At 48.5% G+C, this 25419-nt stretch overlaps 1 protein-coding gene across 1 annotated transcript in view; it reads right to left on the bottom strand.

Annotated features, from left to right (window-relative positions):
* The window catches only part of IRAK2 (interleukin 1 receptor associated kinase 2), a 73610-nt gene that overhangs the window by 27386 nt on the left and 20805 nt on the right, over positions 1-25419 (bottom strand). The window contains exons 3-9 of the mRNA XM_024764726.1: positions 17429-17575; positions 10852-10943; positions 9169-9363; positions 9022-9086; positions 7108-7222; positions 5483-5592; positions 2145-2340 (exon numbers count right to left, since the gene is read on the bottom strand). Of these exons, the coding sequence (XP_024620494.1) occupies positions 2145-2340; positions 5483-5592; positions 7108-7222; positions 9022-9086; positions 9169-9363; positions 10852-10943; positions 17429-17575 (920 nt within the window). The remainder of the gene's footprint in view (positions 1-2144; positions 2341-5482; positions 5593-7107; positions 7223-9021; positions 9087-9168; positions 9364-10851; positions 10944-17428; positions 17576-25419) is intronic.

Below are 25419 nucleotides of genomic sequence, written 5' to 3' on the forward strand. Positions count from 1 at the left end.
TTTACAGAAGTTACTTAGCGCTCATCAAAAAGAACACCGACCTACTACGGTATAGCACGGAGAACTATATTCAATATTCTGGGATAAACCACAATAGAAAAGAATATAAAAAAGAATGTATATATGTGTATAACTGAGTCACTGTGCTGTACAGCAGAAATGACCATAACGCTGTAAATCAACTATATGTCAATAAAAAAATAAATTAAGAAAACAAACACACAGAGAAATGCAGTGTTCCCCACAACAAGAACCAAAGTTCAAAATCGTACCATCCATCAGTGGCAGGGCTGAGAAAAAGACTGAAGGGAGCCAGTAGGCACTCACTGAATGAATGAATGAGTGAATAGGAAAGTCAATTGTTGCATCAGGAGCTGAGTTAAAAAGTCAAGAGTAAGCAGAATCAAGAGTGAGGGTGTGAAGGTAGGAAGAATAACGGCAACCACAATAATGATAATCACGCTGACCTATGCAACATACTCTGCTAACCAGTTTATATACGTCATCTTATTAATCTCCGTATGTATGAATACCCCCATTTTCCAGAGGACAAAACTGAGGCCCAGAGTTATAGATGACACCCTAGGTCACACAGCTGAAAGTAGCTGAGCCGGGACTCAAACCCAGGCTCTTAAGCTCTACCTTATAAGTGCCTGGCAGCCTTAGGGTTCAGTTCCACTGGTTCTTAAAGGAGCAGGAGCTTGGGCTGGCCCTGCTGAGCTTCACTGAGCCCCTCGCAGTGGGGCTGATGGGGGCGAGGAAGGGGAGGCGGGAGGGAATTGGGGGACAAGTAAACCAGAAGGGCCGATGGGCTGGAAGATAGAGGGAAGCAGAATCTGGTATGTGGAGGCTGGGCTGAGGGCAGAAAGTGGCTCAGAGGAAGGGCATTAGTGGGAGAGGTAGAGGGACAGACTGTGGTCAAAGAGAGGAAGTATAGAGTTTAAGGCTGGAGAGGAAGAGAGAAGGCAAGGTCCAAGGTGCAGCTGTTGGCTCCTGGCAGAGGTCAGCCAGCGACTGTCACTTTTCTCAGCCAGCATTTCCCAGACCGGGATCCACAGGTGTCTGATGCTTAGAGATACTAAGAAAACAAGGTTCCATAGTCAAGGGCATTTGGGAAACATTTTGGGAAGAGGTTGCCATGGAGACCCCTTCAGAAAACAGCCTAGTAGTGAGCAGTGCCAGCAAGCGAGGGTCACTGAAGACCCTCAACAAGTTTATAAGCCAGTCCTGACGGGGGGGTGGAGATTGGGAGCCCACCTCCATACCATTGCTGGGTGGTGGTGAATTCACAATTACCAGATTAAAGGCTATTTACCATATGAAAGGCTCTTGTTAATTTTGTGGTAACTTTTTTTTTTTCCTGCTTAACCTTGCTCAACCCAGCATTTCTCAAACCTACTTAAACACATCAAAACCCTTTAAACACATCAAACCTATTGAGATCTCAGGGAACTGGTATTCTTTGGAGACTGCTACACTCAGACCATGAACTCCTGGGGGAGGGATTGTGTTATAGTTACATTTACATTCCAAGTGCCTGACACACAGTACTGAAGGACAGCAGTGGTGACAAGGACAGAGGTTGGATGGGTAGATAGATACTGAATGGATGGGTGGCTGTTGCCGATGAATGGTTGGATAACAACTGGACTGATGGATGGATGGACAGATGGACAAAACAGATGGATGAACAAACAAGAACAAACAGACAACTGGATAGATAATTAGACGGCTGGCTGGATGCGAATCAGGGAAGTCAGGAGGTACCTTTAGCCTATTGGAATCTGGACACTCATGGGGCAGGGGGCCTTTACTTCAAGGGTTGGCAAACTTTTCCTGTAACAGGCTAGATCGTAAATATTTTAGGTTTTGTGAGCCACAAACAATCTCTGTCACATATTCTTTTATTATGATTGTTCTTGTTGCTGTTATTATTCAATCTTTTATAAATGTAAAAACTAGTCTTAATTATAGGCCATAGAAAATAGGCCATTGGACTGGTTCTGACCTGTGTGCCATAGTTTGCCAACCCCTGCTGTACTTGGTGGAACATTTCTAAGAGCCTCTATTATGTGCTTACAAAGGAGCCATGGGAAGGACAAATGTGTACAGGCCCAGATCTGAGCAGAGAAGGAAGCTCTTACTATTCCACAGCCGAATATGTCCACTCGCTTTGTCAGCTGCCCCACCCTGATGAAATCTTCTGGAAGATGTGCGGTGGAGGCCTGGAAAAGGCGGGTCTTCATCGTGGTGTATTTTGACTTTTTGTTGACAGGACACCAGTGAGCCATCGAATGAGCCAGCTTGGGGGTGAAGTTTTGGTCTAGCAAGACATTGGAGCTGTGGGAAAGAAGGCAGAGAGAACCCTCTTGTTTTGAGGTAGACAAGAAGAGGTTGCCATGGAAACTCTTTTGGAAAACAGCTTAGTAGTGAGCAGTGCCAGCGAGTTAGGGTCACTGAAGACCCTCAACAAGTTTATAAGCCAGTCCTGATGGGGGGTGGGGATTGGGAGCCCACCTCCACCAGCAAATGGGGATGGAGCTAAGATTAGTCCTGCTGTCCCAGAAATGGCATTTGGTGGCCAGACAGGTGCAGCCATCCATGGATGTCAGCCCGGATCAACCTCAGCCTGCCAAGCCCAGAGGCTGTGCCGCCTCCATCTCTTCAGAAGCTGCTCCAACCCCCAGCTCTGGCCCAGCTGACTCACGTCTAAATGCCAGCATCCTTTGGGACTTAACCTGCCCAGATCACGGGGAATAAGAAGAGCAATAAAAATATTCTTGGAGGGCTTCCCTGGTGGCGCAGCGGTTGAGAGTCCGCCTGCCGATGCAGGGGACACGGATTCGTGCCCCGGTCCGGGAAGATCCCACATGCCGCGGAGCGGCTGGGCCCGTGAGCCATGGCCGCTGAGCCTGCGCGTCCGGAGCCTGTGAGGAGAGGCCCGCGTACAGAGAAAAAAAAAAAAAAAAATTCTTGGACCGTGGAAATGAACACTCTCAGAAAGTACTCCAGAGGAAAAATTTAAAATTTTTAAAAACTAAGCTTCAAGTATAGAAATATTCAAACTAACCCCAAATGGTTTTTAAAAAGTAGACACAGAGAGCAGTTCTCCTAGGTTCCCTTACCCTGCTGCTCTCCGCTCAAGCGTCCCCTTTCAATAAAGCCTTTGGTTTTGTCATAAAAAGTAGACGCAATTCCAATATCCACTATTAGGACTTGTTATGTAAATTATGGGCAAATACCTTCAATGGAAGACTAAGAAGTCATGAAAAATGATGACAGGCAATGTGGGGAAATGTTTACCATGTTTAACTCATGGGGAAAAAGAGAATATGAATTGGTAAACAGGTAACGGTGCTATCTTAGGGCTGAGATGTCTGCGTGGCAGGGGTGGGAAAAAACCCAGAAAAATGGCGGCCAGCTGGTGAGTGAGGGCAGCAGGGCCAGGATGACCACTTGCCCTTTCATTTCCTTTCTTGCTATTACAATTGTTTGTGCAATCAAATAAAAATCAGGGGGGAGAAAAGAGGAAAGGGCTTCCACTTGCCAAATGGGGAGAGAACTCTGAGGAAGTATGAATTCTATGGTTTCGAGTTCAGTTTTGCCAGATCTTCTGGTATCTTCTGGAATCCCTCTCCGTGCTTCCAGTCTTGGGAGCACGTTACTGATATGCTGGGGGACACACCTAACTTGCATCACAGTATCTGTGACAACAGATGCACAAGCAAGAACGGGTCTCCAGGACTTCCCTGGTGGCGCAGTGGTTAAGAATCCGCCTGCCAATGCAGGGGACATGGGTTCGAGCCCTGGTCCGGGAAGATCCCACATGCCGCGGAGCAACTAAGCCCGTGAGCCACAACTACCGAGCCTGCGCTCTAGAGCCCGCGAGCGACAACTACTGAGCCCACAGTGGAAATGAACACTCTCAGAAAGTACTCCAGAGGAAAAATTTTAAATTTTTAAAAACTAAGCTTCAAGTATAGAAATATTCAAACTAACCCCAAATGGTTTTTAAAAAGTAGACACAGAGAGCAGTTCTCCTAGGTTCCCTTACCCTGCTGCTCTCCGCTCAAGCGTCCCCTTTCAATAAAACCTTTGGTTTTGTCATAAAAAGTAGACGCAATTCCAATATCCACTATTAGGACTTGTTATGTAAATTATGGGCAAATACCTTCAATGGAAGACTAAGAAGTCATGAAAAATGATGACAGGCAATGTGGGGAAATGTTTACCATGTTTAACTCATGGGGAAAAAGAGAATATGAATTGGTAAACAGGTAACGGTGCTATCTTAGGGCTGAGATGTCTGCGTGGCAGGGGTGGGAAAAAACCCAGAAAAATGGCGGCCAGCTGGTGAGTGAGGGCAGCAGGGCCAGGATGACCACTTGCCCTTTCATTTCCTTTCTTGCTATTACAATTGTTTGTGCAATCAAATAAAAATCAGGGGGGAGAAAAGAGGAAAGGGCTTCCACTTGCCAAATGGGGAGAGAACTCTGAGGAAGTATGAATTCTATGGTTTCGAGTTCAGTTTTGCCAGATCTTCTGGTATCTTCTGGAATCTCTCTCCGTGCTTCCAGTCTTGGGAGCACGTTACTGATATGCTGGGGGACACACCTAACTTGCATCACAGTATCTGTGACAACAGATGCACAAGCAAGAACGGGTCTCCAGGACTTCCCTGGTGGCGCAGTGGTTAAGAATCCGCCTGCCAATGCAGGGGACATGGGTTCGAGCCCTGGTCCGGGAAGATCCCACATGCCGCGGAGCAACTAAGCCCGTGAGCCACAACTACCGAGCCTGCGCTCTAGAGCCCGCGAGCGACAACTACTGAGCCCACGAGCCACAACTGCTGAGCCTGCATGCCACAACTACTGAGTCCGTTCCACAACTACTGAAGCCCTCACTCCTAGAGCCCGTGCTCCGCAACAAGAGAAGCCACCACAACGAGAAGCCCGCGCACCACAACGAAGAGTAGCCCCCGCTCGCCGCAACTAGAGGAAGCCTGCGTGCAGCAACGGAGACCCAACGCAGCCAAAAATTAATTAATTAATTAAAAAAAAAAAAAAGAACGGGTCTCTGCAAAGACCCTGAGCAAGGAGCTCCAAAGCCCAGGGAGCCTGGCAGACATGGCCCACAGCTTAAGGACCTGATCCAGACCAGCTGCTGGAGGGGAAGTGAAATACAGCAGGGGAGTGGAGGGCTTGTTGGGGAAATACCGACAAGCTTTGGGGGGAAATACTTTTGTTAGGGAAAGACAAACGTGGAGACAGGCAGTTCATGCTGACAGCAATCAGGGACAGAGTACAACCCAGAAACACTGATGTTCGAGGGTATAACAAAGAAAGAAGAGCCCCAAGAGAGGCAAGGAAGGGAGAGAAAGTGAAAGAGAAGAGAGACAGAGGGAGAGGAATGGGACCCAGGAGTGGGCAACATCTCATCCCTGTAGCCCAGCCCTGGGCGGGGCCCAGCCCACCTCTCTCACCTCTTGACGTTGCCATGGATGATCTCCAGGCCATGCAGATGCTCCACGGCATGAAGCAGCCCTGAGCAGATGATGACACGCTGGGGCCAGGGGAGCGGGTCCGAGCCACCCTAAGAGAAAGAAAAGGAGGAGAAAACAGTCACACATATGCCTTTGTAAAGTCCCAGTGGCAGGGTCCTGGGCTCCTGTCTCTCCTCCAGCCCTCATGTCCTCTGCAACAGGGCTCGGCCAGCAATGGTTTACTGGCAGGGTACCGGTTTTGACGTCAGACACATCCAGGTACAAATCCCAGCTCAGACAGGCACTAGCTGTGTGACTTCGGAAAAGACACCCAACGTCTCTGAGCCTCTGCTTCATCAGCTATAAAATAGAAATGTTGATCCCTGTGCTTTAGGATTGTTGTAAGGATTCAAAGGAGTGAATGGTATGCCCCTAGCATAGTGCCTGTTACACAGTGGGTGCTCCAAAAACAGAAGTTGTTTTTATCATGACTATCACGTGGCAGCTCTGGAATTCTTCTCTAGGAGGGGCTGGTTGGGAGAGGAGCTAGGGAGCTTGTGCTGGCACACCAAGCACATGGGCTGACTTTATAAGTATTTGGGGAGATCTCACAAGAGCTGATGGGGATTATCGGTGGTCTAAAGCCCCCTACCTTCCCCTACCTGCCACTGAATGTCCAAGCAAAATCACCTCTTATTTTTTAGGTCGTCTCTTAGGTCCCACATCCTCTAAGAACTGGCCTCGCTAATGGGTTTCTTCTAAAAAAACTCTGGAATCTGGAGCCACACAAACCCAGTTTAAACTCTAGCCCTGATATGTGTCAGCTGTGTTCCTTTGGGTAAGTCACTTTGCCTCTCTGTGCCAGAGACTCCTCTTTTTGAAAATGGGGGAAACCTCCAGGGCTGCGGCAAGGTCCGAAGGAGATGTGTAAAGCCATTACCAAGGTGTCTTGCACACAGTGAGAGTTCAGCAAAGCTACCAATCATTATTATACCATGAATAACTGCTTCGTCTGGTCCCTGAGAAGGGAAGCAATAATTCTGTTGCAGAATGACTTTTTACCCTCTGTTTGAGGATTTTATGGGAAGGAGGCTTGTCTTAAAAATGGTAATTTTAATAGATACAGCACTCACATAGTATGACCTGCAAAAGGTCAAAAGGGTGTGGAGTAAAAGTTTCTCTTCCAACCTATGCTCCATCTACATAGTTCTCCCCAGAGGCGGTCAAGGCACCAGTTTCTTGTATCTTTTCTGAAATATTCCATAAATTCACGAGCAAATAGGAATTAACTAGAATAGCATTTTTTAAATAAAACTTTGCCTCCAATTTCCATACTCCGTTAATTCTTCTTCTTGTCCTATTGCATTGGCTAGCACCTTCAGAACAATGTTGAATAACAGAGCACGATGGGGTACCTTTGTCTTGCTCTTGACTTAAATGCCTCTTGTCAAAAGACATTTTAAATAGGTTTTTACCTGAAGATGTTTAGCCAGATCTTATCTATCTTGGCCCACCTCCTCTTCTCGAAGGCCCCCTTCCCCTCTGGACTCCTAAAAGTCCTTAACCCTGATTCTCCAACTGGGTGCTGCCTAATCCTGTTCTTTGACCATGACCGAGCCCCTTACCTGACCCTGGAGTCTGTCCTGTAAAGAACCATTTGCCATGTACGGGTAGATCAAGCTGTAAAACTGTTCTCCAGTGCAGAGACCCAGCAGAGGTAAGACATTGGGGTGGCAGCATCTGAAATCAGACATCAGTACAGGGATGAGGAGTCAGACGGAAAGAATAATCAAAGACCACTCCATTTCCTACCTCCTAAACCTCTTCTGCCCTCTCCACCCCTGGAGGCCACCAGTAACCTCCCAGGTACTAAATGCTCTAAACCCTGAAAGCCCAGCAACAGGGTAGAGATGACAACTGCATGCCCTCAAAGAGCTTAAAATCAAGTAACTCAAAGTACATGACACCCTAACCACCCGTCTTCCAGAAACAGAGGCTTAGAGGTTAAGGAACTTGCCCAAGGTCACAACTAGCAAACACTGAAGCCAGGACCAGATAGCAGGTCTGTTTGACTCCCAGGACTAGGGTTCTTCCCCGAAATCCTCTTCTGGTGGGTTCCAAGTCACTGTTCCCTCTTGACCCTCTTCCCACCTCTCTGACTGCTCTTTCTTGGCCTTTTCTACTAAGACCCTCCTCATTTGCCTTCCCCTGAAACTTGAATCTCCCTGGCTGGGCTCATCATCTTGTTTTATAAGCTTCTCCACCAGGAATCTCTCACCTCTATGAGGAACACCCCGAAATCTCTCATCTCCAGGCACATCCCACACACCAGAACTGACTGTCAAATTGCATCCCAATGTTCCAGGTGAACAACCTAGACTCAACAAGTTCCAAACCTGCTTCTCTGCCCACAGTTATTTTCTCAACCAAGGGCACCACCATCCATCCAGTTTCCTAGAAACCTCCTTACCTCCCCCATCTAATTAGTCACTGTTCACTGTCATACATAGCTTTCAATACACCCCCTTCATTCTCCCCTCCCCTGCCTTGGGTCCAACCCCAATGAACCCTCCCCAGCACTGTTGCAACGGCCTCCTGCCTGATCCCTTGGCCCCCCTCCACTCCCCCCAGGACATCCTACTGCACAATTTTCACACTCAGTAGAGTTATTTACACTTCACTCTCCCCACTGGCTGTGTATCCTTCATGTCTGCACTCCCTAGAACAAAGAAAGGCCCTGACTGATGACTCACATTTGCCAAATGAACGAATGAAGGAGTGACTACCGACTCCAGGAAGGCACTACGCCAAGGTGGAGAGGGAATCAGATTTCCCGTTTACATTAAGTGTGTCTGTGTGTGGATAAGTGTGTGTATATATATGTGTGCGTGCGCACGCGTGCGTGTGTGTGTAGTCATGCATATGTATGAAGAGAGAAAGGATTAAAGAAAATATATCAAAATCTGAATACCGTAGTAGTTACTTATAGGTGCTATGGAAAATTGGTGATTTCTATTTTCCTCTTCATAATTTTCTTTATTTCTTAAAATACTCCACAATCATCACACACTGCCCGAGGCTACACACTGGCAGAGGAACTCAGACAGTGACTTGCCAGGTTGAATGACAGCTGGTATCCAGCACACTGCAGGGGTCCAGTATGTGCGTGTTCAATCCATCAGGCAATGACGGCAGAGCCAAGATAAGTGTCCAGGTATCCAAATGTCCTCCCCCTCTCTTTCCCAGTCACCCCCACCAAGCTCTGTGACGGGGAGGCTCACTTTACTTCAACCAACCACATTCCAGCTCTGCCACTTACTAGCTGTGCGATCTTGGACAAGACACTTAACGGCTCTGTGCCTCAATCTGCCCATGTGTAAAATAATGTGAAAACAGTAGCCATGTTACAGGGGTCTTGTGAGGATTACATGAGCTTACATAAAGAGAATGCTTAAAACGTGCCTGCCACATAGGAAGCACTATATACAGGTTAGTGGTCATCACTATCAAACAAAGTATTTTCCAAAGGGGAGGCTTACCTACGGCAAATTTGTACCTCTGCCTGGAAGAATTTTTCAATTGATCCTGGACCTGAACAGGGCACCTGTGGGAAAAGACACTGAAACATGAAAATCTACCCTCACCATGTAGTCTCCACCCCTTACTGGAAACCAATAAGTGCCCACCTCTCTGAGCTTCTTGAAGATGAATGGAGTGCCGAGCCTTTGCCCTCTGTAGATATCAGCAAAGGTCCCCTCACTGATTTTGTGGTTTGGGTTGAAGTTATCAGTTGCCTGGACCACGTCCACCTCGCTCCAGAAAAGGCTGTCATCAGCCAGGCTCAAAAGTGTCTCCTGCTTAGGAATGGAGGTGCTGAAATCCTGGGAATTCAGAGAGAAGAGACTGAGATTAATATGGAATTAATACGGAAAATACTATTTTCCCTACTACCTCAGGGACTCTTAGAACAGCAGAGCTGAGGGGTGAAGGGGATCATCTCATCCAGTGAGGAGGGATGGCAAAAAGGACAGATCCCAGCTCTGCTTCTAACTTGCTCCGTGACCTTGGACAAGTTGCTTAACCTCTCTGAGCCTTCATTTCCTCATCAGCAAAAATAAAGATAACCATAATACCCTGGAGGGTAATTTTGAAGATTAACTAAAATGTGAGTATTCCCAGCCCATGGTGGAGGTTTCCTTTTTTTTTTTTTTCCCCAGTTTACAAAGGTGAGCACCAAGGGGGTCAAAGAACTGAAGTGAGTTTACAAGGCGGGTCAATGGCTGGGCTTGTGTCCCCGGTCCTGCACACGGTATACATGCCGGGAAGCAGGACACAGGTTCACATAACCTGTGTAAGCCTAAGAAAAGCAGCTCTGCATCAATCCCTTTTCTTCTTAAAAATAGGTGTACATAAACTTCCATTTTTTTTAAGTATATGTGCTCTTATAAACTGTTTTAGATAATTAGAGGGGAGCTAATTATACATGATCTCATTATCCACTTAACTGCTATTAAAGTTTAGTGTAATTCTTGCCAGTTAGATACACGAGAATTTATTTTTAAAAATTGGGACCATGCCGCACCCACCGTTTTGATTTCCAGTGTTTTCTCTAAACGTTATACCATGAACATTCTTCCAATTACTAAATCATCTTTGAAAATGATTAATTATTAAAAGGTAAATAAGCCTGCTTAAGTGACAGTCCCTTTTATCCAAGAGCTCCACTAACCAGACCCATGTAGCACTGGCTTCCCCGCCAGGCACTCTGCCCAGGACACCTTTAGGGGCCCACGAAAACATCTTAACGTAATTTCTTTCGAAGTCTGATGAACAAAAATGAACTTTTCAAGTTGAAGAAAATGTTTTAATTTTTAATCCAACTTGGATTATGTTCATCTTTATACCGCTGCAGTCGTAAAGTATAATTTTAAGTAATATTTTTAAATGAAAGAAAGGGCCTAGAAAGGCAAAAATGCCTAAGATTCACAGAAGTCACTTGTGACCCTGGACCCAAATCATTCAAAATTCAGGATAACTCCAATATATTTTGTGTTGAAAAAAGGTTGAAGGGGAGGCATTTTGACTACTGCAACCAAGAAATTTTGGGAGGAGGAAGATGCCAATTATCAGCTCCCATTTAAATACAAATAACGGAAAAGCTCATTAAAAACTAGAGTGCACCCTCTCCCCGCCCCTGATTTACTGAGGGCCAGCACTGAGAGTCTTAGAAGCTCAGAGCAATTCAATGGGCCTCGTTTCTCCCCTTCACCCTGACCCCTAACCCCCATACTGTTCCCGAGGAATAAACACGTTGCATTTCTGAGAGAGGGTCACAGCTGGGGGCTACTGCTGGTGGGCAGAGGATTTACCTTTGAATCGGATGAGGCTGGCAGGTCGGTGTTTACGGAAGGAGGGGCATCTTCAGCAGGGCCCCAGGGGCTGGCTCTGGCTGGAGCAGGCCCTGGAAAGGAGGGACGGTGGGTCAGGCCACAGCCACTGGAGGAAGGAGGGACGGGTCCCTGCCTGGTCCCCAGACCCAGTCAGTCTCTCATTCACTCCACAAGCATTTTACTGTCAGTGATGACAGCTGCCATTTCCTGACACCACAGACACCAGCCTACCCGCTGCTCAAGCGTTACCCCGTGGAAGCCTTATGACAGCCTTGTGGGTTGGTCCTATACAAAGTCCCCGTGTGACAGGTGGAGAAAGGGAAGCACTGGAGGTGGCCACTTGCCCAGGGCCACGCTGACAGTAAGTGGCAGAGTCGGCCTTTAAATGGAGATCCTTGGGCCTTCTAACCCCTACACTGTCCCACCTCCCACAAAAGCAGCAGAGAAGGACACAGGTACATTAGCTACAGAGCCTGCCCTCCAGAAACCTCCACGGTAGCAGGAATGGCAATAACCAGCCTCCCAGGGCAGAGGCAGGAGAAGCCTGCCTTAGTGGGTTGGGAGATCAAGGAGGGCTTCACAGAGGAAGGAACGCTTGACCTGAGCTTCAAAACGGGGAAAACATTTGCAACAAGTAGCTATGACGTAGGGAGGGCACCGAGGCCATGGAACCGGCCCACGAGGAGGTGTGGCAGCAGGAAAGTCCAGGCGAACAGTAAACATTCCGGGCACGCTTAGTTAGCAAACACTGACAGCATTCCCAATGCGTCCCTGAGCTAACTCATTTCACGCTCATAATAGCCCCAGGAGAGAGATGCCAGTATCATCTACTCTTTACAGGTGGTGAAACTAAGGCACGGAGGGGTGACCCAACCTTTCCAAGGGTACCCAGTCAGTGGCTCCAGAGTCTGTGCTCTTAATCCCTTAGTGAATGTAGAAGATTCACAAGAGAGGTGTGGCTTGAAGAGTAGTTCAGGGTCAGGGAAAAGTCAGGTTAAAGTGGGTGACATGACTTCACCAGGCACCACGTGAAGATTAATCTGAAGGTAATGGGGCAGCCTGGGGTCTGCAGGTCAGAGCAGGTGCAGGCGGGGAACAAGACAGGCCACGTAGCTGACCCACATGAAAGTGGACCTTGACCAGAAGCCTGAAGCTTCAGATGTCACCGTTGGAAACACCCAAGTGGCCCTACTGCAGGGCTGGCCTCTGAGTAACAGGGGGCCCGCCCTTCCAAGGGAAACTGACGTTGACCCAAGGGTTGCTGGCCAAATCCACCTGTTTCAAGTATTTCTGGCTTACCTCATCAAGAAAGGAGTGATTAATGTGGACCTTTGACCATAGAAAACCTTAACTCAGAATACTGAAAACAGCACCATGGTGAAGCTAGAATCAGCCTTCCAAAACTACGAACAAGGCAGCTGATAAAACAAAACTCACCTGATGGAAAGCCTGAGGATCTTTCATCCTCTCAGAGGAGGGGCCACCCTAAGCCTCTCTCCCTGCATTGTCTGCTGCTTCTAGAGTCTTTTGTTTGTTTCCTTTCTTTCACATTTTCCAGCATTGGCGATATTTGAAAGGACTACACTTGAGAAGGTACCGTGCTGGTACACCCACACTGCACCAGCAACCCCCAGAATGGGGTACTAACAACAAACACCCCTCCCCAAAATACACAGGTGCGCACACACATTCACACACACCCTCTTTGTCTCTCAGTGCACTACAATTTAAACCGACCTTTGGGCTTCCCTGGTGGCGCAGTGGTTAAGAATCCGCCTGTCGATGCAGGGGGACACGGGTTCGATCCCTGATGGGTTCGATCCCTGATCTGGGAAGATCCCATATGCCACGTAGCAACTAAACCCATGCGCCACAACTACTGAGCCCACATGCCGCAACTACTGAAGCCCCCGTGCCTAGAGCCCAGAGCTCCGCAACAAGAGAAGCCACCGCAATGAGAGGCCCGTGCACCGCAATGAAGAGTAGCCCCCGCTGGCGAAATTAGAGAAAGCCCGCGCACAGCAACAAAGACCCAACGCAGCCAAAAAATTTTTTTAAATATATAAACTGAGCTTCAGGGTAAGAGCTATAGCTCAGACACAGGAATTAAACCTTTGGCAAAAAAAGGAAAAAATAAAACCAGAATAAATGGATAAAGAAGATGTGGCATATTTATACAACATAATATTACTCAGCCATTAAAAAAAAAATGACATAATGCCATTTGCAGCAACACGAATGGACCTAGAGATTATCATAAGTGAAGTAAGCCAGGCAGACAAATAGCAAGCATATATCACTTACATGTAGAATCTAAAAAAAGTGATACAAATGAACTTACATACAAAACAGCAATACACCCACAGACATAGAAAACAAACTTACGGTTACCAAAGGGGAAAGGGTGAGGGAGAGATAAATTAGGAGTTTGGGATTAACAGATACACCCTACTATATATAAAATAGATAACCAACAAGGATCTACTGTAGAGCCCAGGGAACTATACTCAATATTTTGTAATAACCTGTAGGGAAAAGAATCTGAAAAAGAATATCTATATATATAACTGAATCACTTTGTTGTATACCTAAAACCAACACAACATTGTAAATCAACTATACTTCAATTAAAAAAATAAAAAGGTAAAATAAAAAACAAAATAACTAAAACCAGCAACGTGCTACAGACCAGCTGGCAGCCCTGTAACCGACCAGAGCCCAGCTGTTCACTTAAATCCATCCGCGTATCTGCATGCACCCAGGCCGTGCTTCCCGAGGCTGCTCCCACCCCGACTCCCCACCCCTGGTGACTGGGTGCGGAGGGGAGACTGCCATGCAGTAAGGCTCCTGGCCACTGCTGCTCCAGTGGTGGAGGCCTCCGCCCTTGCCCTGCCTTCTCTTGGGCTCAGCTCAATACCCTTGGCCTGAGTCACCCAAACTGTGGTCACAGTCATCCATCTCCTAGGTGTGGGCCGTGTGTCTGTGCTGCTCCACAGTGAGTTACTTGATGTTTTCTTTCAATCCACTCCAGTTCACGTATTACATATTCAGCCTTGAAATCCCTAGTTCTTGTGCATGTGATATATTCTCTGCCTAACACCCGTGTTCCATGTACCACTGGGGACAGACACTCTACACTCTGGGAACTGCTGTTCCAGGCCAACTTGACTTCCCTCCTGCCTCTTTCCTGTAGTTCTGCTCTATCTGCTCTCCCCGCCCCAGGGCTGACCTCAGAGCAGGCTGCACACACGGTCCCTCATCCTCTCCCACTGCCCAGCGAGGCCAAGGTCAGCACTAGCCTCACACAGCCATGATTCTCTGGTCTGATTGATGCCTGGGGTTTGCTCTGGGGGCTGCACCAGGCCTCTCAGTGTGGGGGGATCGCTGAGGTCTGCTCTTGTGACACAGGAGGGCTACTAGGGGTGGTTGAGTCTATTTATCCGGGTGGTTTGCGGAGGGGGAGCGGGGGGAAGGAGTGGAATTGGAACCAATACCCCAAGGCTGAGAAATCAGATAAGAACTAGCCCTTGCTTCCACTCATGGAAGGCCTGGGCCAGGGAAGACAGTGGTCTACACAAATGTCATTTCCAAAACACTAAGAGTTAACTCTTCACGGTGCCATTTCCCACAGAAATCTTTCTAGAACGTTTGCTTTCTCATGCAGAATGCACCAAATCTTGTCCTGCTGAGTTGCATCACTGCAGGCAGGAACAAAGAACACGCAATGTTTCTGTATCTCATTCGGGGTTTTCTGGATCCTGCCCCGTGGCTGGCAGTGGGTCGGCCTCTACAACTACCCCATCTCTTTCTTGGTAGCAGACAGAACTGAGCTCAAGTCCTGGCTCTGTCATTACTAAAGATTTGACTTTGGGTGGGTTGTGCTTCCTTTCTTTAGCTTTCTCAGATGTAGAAAAAAAACCCCAAAACACAGAAATAGTCCATTCTTTGTAGAGTTCTTGTCCAGATTAAAAGACATGGCATAAAGCACAAAGATCAGTCTCTGGTATATGTGGGGTACCAAGGCTGGTAAAACCATGTGTAGATTAAATCAATTCTGATGGACAGACGATGGCCTCTCCCATAGGTAAGGCTTTGCAACAGTTATTTCAGCCACTCAGAGCCCTTTTATCTGTTTTTGTTTTTGTTTTTGCAGTACGCGGGCCTCTCACTGCTGTGGCCTCTCCTGTTGCGGAGCACAGGCTCCGGACGCGCAGGCTCAGGGGCCATGGCTCACGGGCCCAGTCGCTCCGCGGCATGTGGGATCTTCCCGGACCGGGGCACGAACCCGCGTCCCCTGCATCGGCAGGCGGACTCCCAACCACTGCGCCACCAGGGAAGCCCCAGAGCCCTTTTATCTGAAATCTAGCTTTGAGAATCTGTTTAAGGAGGTGCTTAGAACCTGTCCATGGCTCATCTGCTCGTGTATTTTCCTTCTCCATGTCTCTCCCCACTACAGAGGTTAGGATGTGGGCTCCGGAACAATTCACCTGAGCTGAATCCCAGTCCCACCGCTTGCTCAGCCGTGGAGCTCTGGCAGGCTATGTCTCCTTCCCCAGCTATCAAGAGCCCCCTCCCTGGGTGGTCAGGCTGATTCAGTGACAGGCGGCACCATTCCTCCCTGTGTGTGCCCTCCTCCCCAGCCACCTCTGCCTCCACGTTCTCCACTCCTACGAGATACTCAGCTGGAACTCTGGGCCCAGTGGAACCTTGGGTTTTCCCAAGAAAAGACTGGCTTTGGGTTATCTGATGAAATTAATGATGATGCCCTTATTTTTAGTTTGGGCAAAGATAGACAGTCAACTTCCTGTCTCTGTCTACAGATTCTATTTATTGTCCTGACCTGTCTGGGCACATGTCCTCCCAAGTGCCATTCAAGAAAGCGGAGGGTGCAAAGTCTGGCAGAGACATAATGATGCTTGTTTTACGGCAGCCTAAATAAGGAACCTCTGAAGAAGCTGCTATACCAGTAACCTCCTCCAGCTCCACCAGCACTCCCCTAGAATTTCCCTATTTTATTATTATCTTTCCCGTTGGCCGTCGATCAGTATCATATTAGCTTTAGGACCATTTCCCCTTGTCTTTAATTGCTGATCAAAGTTCTGCTCTTTTTTTTTTTTTTAAACTCTTTAGCTACAGGAAATAATTTAGACTCCTTGGTCTAGGATTAACTTTCCAGACTCAACGTATCTGGGGTTCCTGGAATGTTCCTAATATCGGCTAACGTTTAATGAGCACCTACGTGGTGGCAACACCAAGGTGTATGACTCCTAACCACACACGATGATGTAGGCGGTTAGGAATTATTATTCTATTATTATGCGCATTTTACAGATGAAGAAAATGAGGTACAGAGAGGCTAAGTCATTCTCCTGCTGGAAAGGGCAGAGTTGGAATTCAAATATGGGTCCGCCTGATGCAAAAGCCCGTGTGCGTGCCTCTCAGCTGACGCTGACCCTGGCTTTGGGAGCCACGTCAACGGATTTGGGAGGTTTCATGGATTTGGGGTCTCCAGCTTTCCACTCATGAGGCTGCAGGAGAGCAGAAAGCGGGTGGGGCTCCGGGGGAGAGGTGGGGAGGACGGCATGAGGAGCGGGTACCCCTCGGGAAGTTACCCGCTGGCTGAGTCCTTCCATCATTTGGCAAACTGTCCCCCAGCCCTTCCCCGGGCACAAGGGGATGGAGACAAAGCTGAAGTGGGCTGAGAGGCTGTGGGGTAGGGGTGTGTGCAGCGGTTGAGGATATAAGCGTTCAAATCACATGGCTCAGTTGCCTGTGCTGGGGGCTTGCGGAACCACAGGTAAAATACCTGGGCTCCGGAGCATATGACCTTGGCAGGCTGTTTAACCTCTCTGTGCTTCGTTTTCCTCATCTGTCAAATGGGGAGAAAAACAATACCAAACTCATACAGTTAGCTGAGGGTTAAATAGCTCAACTTCTTGAAGGGCTTAGAACAGTGTCTGACACATAGAAAGCCCCCAGTTACTGAGTTTGTTTTTTTCTTTTTACAAAAATGGGAAACCTCCCTGGCGGTCCAGTGGTTAAGACTCCACGCTTCCAATGCAGGGGTCACGGGTTCAACCCCTGGTTGGGGAACTAAGATTCCAACCAGCTGTGCAGCACAGCCAAAAAAAAAAAAATTAATAATAACAATTAAAATACACCTCGCTGGGAATTCCCTTGTGGTCCAGTGGTTAGGAATCCACATTTCCACAGCAGGGGTCACGGGTTCAATCCCTGGTCGGGTAACTAAGATCCCACATGCCGTGCAGAGCAACCAAAAAAATAAAGAGGTAATAGACGGTATATATCCTTTTGTCGTCTGACATTTTAACTTTTTAAACTCAGTATATTGTGAGCATATTTCCATGTAAGTATACAGACCTACATCATTGCCAGCAGGATTTTATTGTCACCACCATCTGTGGTTAATTTTGCCATCCGCATTTGTTGCTTCCAATTTTCTGCTATTATATGCTGAACTAAATGCCTTTATAGATAAAACATTTCCTTAAATAAATCTTCTTTAAATTAAAAAATTAAGTTAAATTAAAATTACCCGGGCCTGGAAAGGCGGCTGGCCTCATGGGCTGCTCCGTTTCTTGTTCATCATCAGCGTTTCTTACAGAAGCTGCCAAAGGCTTTCCTGGCTTCACCGTATCCAAGAAGTCTGGGATGGAAGACTTGATTTCAGGAACTGATTTCCCTGAAACGAGGTGGGAAGAAAGAAAGCTATTATCATTCAATGAAGGGGGCTAGCCATCGACAGGCTGGGTCCAGAAATCAGAGACCTTGATCAGAGTCTTGCCTCAGCCTCAAGTTCACCATGTGCCCCCCCGAGAGCTGTTTTTCCCTCTGGGCCTCGGCCTCCCCATGTGTAAGGTGTAGCTCTTGGACCCGAAATGGTCCAGCTGAGACACTCTGTCAGACACACCTGACTTACAGTCCTACCTGCTGTGTGACCTTAGACAAGTCACTTTCCTTCTCTGAGCCTGTTTCCTCACCTATGAAACAGAGAGATGATCATGATGATAACATGATAACATCTGCTTGCCTCCCTCACAGGGCTGTTGGGAGCGGGGAATGAGAGTGCAGACATGAAAGGCCTCTGCAGATCACACGGTTCCCTGAACACGTGGGGAAGTCAAAGATCTCTACCCGGCTGAGTCCCTAAGTCGAGCCCCTAAATATAAAAGTACTGGCAGTCCTCCAGCTTCCCCTTCCAAGAGCAGTGGAGACATGTGCATCCTTCCCTGTTTTAGAGACGGGAAGCCTGAAAATAGCAGCCACGTCAACTGCCAGCTGACACTGCACAACGCACGGCCAGGCCCAGCTCTGCACGCACGCAATCCTCCCAAGGTCCCTCACTGCAGCCTGGTGGAGATAAGGACCCTGAGGCCTGAGCAGGTTAAGTGGCTTGTCTGAGATCACACAGCCTGGTCAGGCAGGACCGGCTGAAAGAGCCTGGGTGGAGGTCACCTGTTTTTCCAGAGTAATCACTTCTTTGCATTGAACTGGGAAACCCCAAAGGTGCCAGAGGGTGTGTCTCCACCAGCTTCCACAGAGCCTGCTACGAGTGAACCTGCTTCCTCTCCCTTCCCCCCACCACTGCCATCCTCTCTCCAGGATGGTCCCGGCCTCCAGCTCCAGTGGCCTCCAGAGCCCTCCCCAGGCTGCATCTTGCTAAAATACAGACCTGGCCTCACCACCTCCCTGCTTAAAGCCTTTACGAGTCCCCACTGGCAGGATAAGGCACACAACTCTTCACATGAATCCTCCTATCTCCCCACTGCCTCCCAGACCAAATCCAAATTCTACAGCCCTGCATTCAAGGCCCTTCACCCTCTGGTGGTCAGAGGTGGACCCATGTTTGAGAACTGAAAAAACAGAGGGCACTGAAGCCCAGGGAAGGCCAGCCCACTTGCTCACTCTCACGTGGGCACCAGGTGGGGCTGAGACAAAACACACACTTCCAGCCTTTGAGTCTCCAGGAGCATTTATTCCAACAGGTAAACAGTGTCTCTCTCTCTCTCTCAACAAAACCGATCGTCACCACGGGACCAAGCACGGGACCAAGCTTCTCAGATCCAAGCTCTGGGACTAGAACAATATTAGCAACGCCTCAGTGAATGGCACTACAGTGTGTACGGCGCGTCGCAGATTTATTTGATTTTCCTGACAACCTCTGATGGTTAACAGAATTCTCTGCATTTTATTTTTGAGCACATTGAGGCTCAGACAGGTAAAATGGTTTGTCCCAAGTCAAACAGCTGATGGGATTCAAACCTGGGGCTGGTTTCCCTGTCATCCGGTCCGGCGGAACCACCCACATGGCCACTGTCCTCAGCATCCCTACTCCCCTCTGCAGATGGGCCCCGACTGAGGAACAGCAGGACAAAGGGTACAAGCAAGTGAGGAAAGGCCAGAGGGAATGCACAAAAGTAACCAGAAGGCCGAACGGGGGATAGTGGGTGACTTTTTCCTTGTTTCCTTTACTGACATACTGTTCTTTTAAATGGAACTATCTTCTAAAAGAAGTAGCAGAGCTTAGCTGTTCAGAGTCCAGGCTCTGACCTGACACCAGCTCCCTCACCTCCCAGCTGTGTTTGCTTTGGATGACTTCCATGAGACTAAGGGAGATAGCACATGTTAACCAATTAGCTCAAAACATGGGAACTTCATTGCTGGTGTTGTTATCATACTTTTAAAATACCGGGTCACCTCTTAAACAGCCCAGAGTGGGTGTAAGGAGCGTAGTTCGGGAGTCTTTCCGTTTTCATTTAACACAACTCCGCATCACTTACACTTTTTTGTTGTTTTACTGTATTTGTTTTTTTAAATTGCGGTAAAATACATTTAACGTGAAATTTATCATCTTAATCATTTTAAAGTCTACAGTTCAGTGGCATTGCGTGCATTCACACCGCTGTCCAACCACCACCACCATCCATCTCCAGAACTTTTTCATCTTCCCAAACTGAAACTCTGCCCTCATTAAACACCAACTCCCCTCCCCGCTCCTCCAGCCCCTGGCAACCACCATTCTACCTTCTGTCTCTATGAATTTATTCATTTAAATATTTTGACTTGTGTGAGGTGTTTTTTTTCACTTTAATAGTAACCAGAAAGATGTATGTGGATATCCATGATACGGAGAGGTGTTAATATATTTTTTAATTGAGATATAATTGACATAGAACATTATATTAGTTTCAGGTATATATCATAATGATTTGATATTTGCATGTACTGTGAAATGATCACCACAGCAAGTCCAGTTAACATCCATCACCACACAGTTACACATTTTTCCTTGTGATGAGAACTTTTAAGGTCTACCCTCTTAGCAACTTACAACTATGCAAAACACAGTATTGTTAACTCCAGTCACCACGCCGCACATTACATCCCCTGTACTTATTTATCTTGTAACTGGAAGTTCTCCCTTTTGACCCTCTTCACCCATTTTGGGCCCGCACTCCACCTCTGGCAACCACCAATATATTGTTGACGGACAATGAAAGAGGATATATAATGTGTTACCCAGGTTTTTTTTTTGTTTGTAAAATATGTGTAAAACTATAGAAGACATCTACATATGAAGAGAAAAAGAACCCGAAGGATATACAGGAAATGCTAACTGTGAACATTTCTGGATGGTGTGATTATCAAGGACTGTATAATTGTGGGTTCGGGGGGTTATTTGCATTTGGCAGAATCTTTCAACAGTGATCATGTATGTATCAGTTGCACAGTAAATTGTTTCTTAAGAAAAAAGTCAGTGAGCAAGCTTGCTCGAACGGAGCCTTCCGATGAGGGTGAGTAGCCCGAAAGCAATTGAGCAGCAGATGCAGGGCCCGCCCGCTCCTGGATTTTGCCACTGATGGTCTAGGACGTGCGCTTGACACCTTCACTGTGTGTGTCCTCACCCCAACCCTAGGGGTAGCAAAGAGGGAAACGGAAGCTCAGGGAGGCGGGGTCCCCTGCCAGAACCAATGGCTGAGCAGGATTTACAGCCCCTGTGGGAACCCCAGAGAACACACACTTCGTTTCTCCCCACCTGGGGTCCTCAGGCACCACGCGCCCCCAACCCAATCGCCTCAGGGAGAGGCCCTTCTGGCCCAAACTGGGATCCCAGAAGCGAGGCTCCTCCCCAAGGGCAGTCCTACCGGCAGGACTCACAGACTCCCACGTCTCTGCTCACGTAATGCACTGCTCTCCATAGGCACAGGGTGACACCGTCCCTCGTGCAAAGTGACAACTTTGCCGGTGAGAGTCACTGGCAGTGAAGGCTGACTCGTGAGAATTTCCAGGGCAGAAGCAAAGACCCCAGGAGGAAGGGGTCCCAATGCCACTCTGAGCCCTCTTCCCCCCTGCCCTCCCCTCTCTGGCCCAGGGAGACGGCCCCTTGACGCACCCTCCCTCCACCAACTGCCTCAGTTGGGGTCCTACCCGTGTACCTCAAAGGGCCATGTCCACGCCATCCTCACGATGACATCTGTGTATGAGACACAAGGGCAGATGTGACTCCTGTGTGGCCCCAGCTCCCCTCGCGTCAGGCAGGCCGGGCCTGCTGGTGAAGGGGACCCCAGACAGCCCACCACAGTAGGAGGTGTTCCTGGCTGCATCAGCTTCTAAAGGTGCCACCTGCACCCCAACTGCCTGCGTCCCCAGAATAAGCGGCACTTCCCCCCATCCAAGGCCCGGCTGAGCCTGTTTCGTCATCAGACAAACGGAAGTGAAGGTGACGGTCCCGGCCTGACCTAACTTCAGTGTCCTATTCCTTATTTCTTTCCCTTTCTGCACAGACCTTTGCCGCTCCATCAAGACCTATGTGGCAGGAATACCAAAGCCACCCACCCATTTGTGGCTGACCTCCCTGGTCTCCACCAACAGGGGATAGATAGAAAAGGCTTCATTATGTTCTCAACCTAAGGTGAGTCTGCAGTGACAGGCAGGGGCCTACAGCTGGCACCGTGGTCCATGCAAACATGTGGGACTGGGGCACATGCCCGCCCGAGGAGGGAACACCCCTGAGGCATGGGCACTAGCACCGGCGGGTGCCAGCCTGAGACAGAGCTTGTCAGCGCATTTCTGCTGCAGCGCCCCCTCCCACCTAGTCACACACGAGGGCCCCACCCAGCCACAGGGGCCAACGTCAGGCCTGCAGTGACAATCAGATGACAAGCTTCAGTTTCCTGTGAAACCCCTGTTTCAGCCCTCTGTGGGTGTTCAGGTGCAGACAATAAATAAGAGGCATAAACAGGACACATCTTCATTTTGACTCTTAGGTTGCCAGTGCCCGATCTTAGTTGGAAGGCGCAGGGCAGGCCTTTGCTTGCCTCTTTTCCCACCAGCAAACCCAGAAGAAGGAGAAACTGTGGCTTTTCTGCCCTTAATGCCTGGAAGCTTACCCCTGATAGCAGAGCAGATACAACACCCACTCCTTTGGGCCGGTACATAAACCAGAGTGCCGTTGAAATAAAAATAGAACATCGAGGGCAGGATGGAGCAAAGGAGGACAAAATGTTCATGAAAAAGGGTCATGACGAGCTTTAAATCTCACAAGTTTCCTGTGAGTTTCCTGTCTGCCAAGGCCAGGACCAAAAAGCAAGCCCGTTACGTCATTTATTCCTATGACTGATGTGCGGGAACAGCCTCATGTTTCCAGGACAGCACTCTTTCTTCCGCTGGAATCTCACAAAGATTCCATGCATAAAGTTAATTCTGCAGGATCATGAGATCCAAAAATAGGAATTGTGATCATAGAGTAGAAGCGAGAGCAAGTGTGGGGAAGTTTCCAGAGCCAGGCTTTCTAATCCTAGCTGTACGCGCAAGGACAGATTGCTTAACCCTCTGGGCTTCATTTGCATCTTCTGTGGAGTCAGAATAATTATAACCCCTCTGTCCAGAACAGTCCCAGGACTCAGTGGGACCAGATACAAAAAGCAACTGGGCCAAGGCCAAGCCCAGGATGACTGGCTTAACCCGGAGTGATGAGGGTTGAGTTTCTGGCACCAGGGGGCAGAGAAAGGGGGCAAAAGCATTTCTCTGTGCTCTCTCCACAGTTCCCAGGGGACGATGGGCCTGATTCCTTTTTCTCTCTGCTTTGTATTTTCAGGATGTCCCACTCTCTCTAATGAGCACAAGAGCCCAAAGATGAACTCGGGGCTTCCAGCCCGCCATGCACACCACAGCCAGGCTCACGGGCAAGGGAAACGCTCCCAATCTCATCCGACAAGTGGGATGAGGAACTGTACCCTACACCCCCCGAGATGATGAAGTAAGTAAGTGCTCAACAGTTATAAGCTACCATCGCAATTTACTACCATTAGGATCATCACCCCTGAGTCTAGGTCAGGCTTTTTTTTTGTCCTAAGTGCTTTCCCATAGGTGTGGCCTACTGAATTCAGATGATACCTCTGGGGAGAAAGCCCAGTTGCTCTCTCTAGGTTATACTTCAGTAAAGTGAAACCTGAAATAGTTCTCTTATTTACATGTTGTTTATTGAGGCCCCGCTTCCTTTGTTCAAAAGGCTTATGTGTGCTGGGCCCTTGGCAGAGGGGCCTGGGTTCTCCCCGCCGGCTGGCAGCCTGGGAACATTTAACACAGTGGCAAATCCGGAAGCCACATGCTTGAGCAGAGGGGACGCCAGCTGCCGGCAAGGTCTTTCCCCAGTGAGCACATTCTGGAATTGCCCCCACTCTTCTCAGCCCTCAAAGTAAACAGTGAGGTAATATTTATAAATTTGTTTTTATTCTTTGTATTTATTCTGACTCATGTGGCTGAAACAGATCCCTTCTAGAGCAAATGAAAGTGATTCATCCCTAACTAAAGAACCTAGGTGCCAGCTGGCCATATCAAGACAAAAAGAGCTTTCTGGATCCTCTCTTTTCCTTTTCCTTTCCCTCCCAATCCCTGGGCTCAACCTTCCTGGGCATCCAGAGTCCACGTACACAAACCACTCAAAACTCCCAACTCAAGCAAGACGGGAAGTTAGGCAAATAAGAGGGCATGACCTGTCTTAAGACCTAATCGCCCTATCACGGCTCCTCCACTGGACCTGCTCACCGGCTGCTAAAATGACTCGTCCATCCTTATTCATTTATTCACTGTGTTAGGGACTGGGGACTCTGACTTATCAAAACTCACATGACAGTTAAAAGATACCTAATTTTAAACTGGGAGGAGTTCTATGCTGACAACAAACTGGAGGAAGGGAGGGGGGTACCTGACACTTACTTACACGGGGTGCTCAGGGCAGACTTCTGTGGGCAGGTGCCATTTAAGCAGAGACCCAAAAGATGAGAGGGATGAGCCGCGGGAAGAATGCAAGGGAGCTGGGGAGGGGCCAGCATTCTAAGGGGAAGGAATAGCATATGCAAAAATCCTGAGGAAGAAAACACTTTGGTGCATCTCCTCAAATGAAGGATGACCCTAGTGGCTGAGCTGAATGAATGCGGGGGAAAGTAGCCAAGATGAGGTGAGAGAACCGGGCAAGGGTTTAGTCCACGTGAGATCTCGTAGGCCATGGTTAGGCAGAACCTTAAAATAAACCCCCTTGAACTGAGGTACCCAGTAGCTGAGACAGGGCTTACCAAATAGTCATTTGCTCCCTCTCAGACCCCAGCCTCCCTTGCAGTTAGGCTGGGGCCACGTGACTGGTTCTGGCCAATGAATTTTAAGTGGAAATGCTACTGTCACTTCCTGGACAAAGCAATTAAGAGCTGGCGAGCCTCGTCCATCTGTCTCTTCCCCTCCACAGTGACCCTGGAAGCCGTGCACTCCCAATGGCCTGCCGAGTGCAAGAAGGCAGGAGCCAGCACTGCGCTTGGAGAAATTGATTCTTTGCTGTGTTGAACAGCTGAGATTTCTGGGTTTATCTGTAACCGCAACATAACGTAGCCCATCCTGATTAATGGGTAACCTCGACATGTGTCCAGAGCTCGTAACCCAGAGGAGCTGCTTACGACCGCAGTGCACAGAGCGGGAGCTCAGTAAACCACAGCTCCTCTCCCTCCAGCTCCCACCCGTCTTCTCGGAAAAGCTGGGGGCTGGTTTAGAGGCACCACACACAAGCCCCTCTGTCCATGCTCACATTTACTCCCAAGAAACCCGCGGCGATTAAAGCCTCGCTCTTTTCCAGTGGAATAACTAACGCGCAGAAGGGCGGTCAGAAGACCATCCCGAGCCACATAGCAAGGATGTTAGAAGAGCCTCGCATCGCTTATGTTCTGAAGCGCCCCCGTTTACAAGAAAAGCAGACAGGGCAACGTCTACGCCTATTTTTCAGAGACTTGATGCCATCTAGTGACCTCCCCCAGAAGGGGTTAAGGTCACGCAGACCTGCATCCCTTTCCAGCCGGTTGCTTACTTGCTGTATGGCTTTGGGCAAGTTACTTAATCCCTGCACCTCAGTTTCCTCATCTGTAAAATGGGAATAGCAAGATTTGTGAGATAAGATGCTTGCCTGGCACATATTAGGTGCTAAATACAAGTTATGACTAGCATTCAGATAACAGTGACTCTTGGCCAGGACTTTGGCGCCGG

This window comes from Neophocaena asiaeorientalis, unplaced genomic scaffold, assembly GCF_003031525.2.
Source record: "Neophocaena asiaeorientalis asiaeorientalis breed wild unplaced genomic scaffold, Neophocaena_asiaeorientalis_V1.1 scaffold230, whole genome shotgun sequence".
Lineage (NCBI taxonomy): Eukaryota > Metazoa > Chordata > Mammalia > Artiodactyla > Phocoenidae > Neophocaena > Neophocaena asiaeorientalis.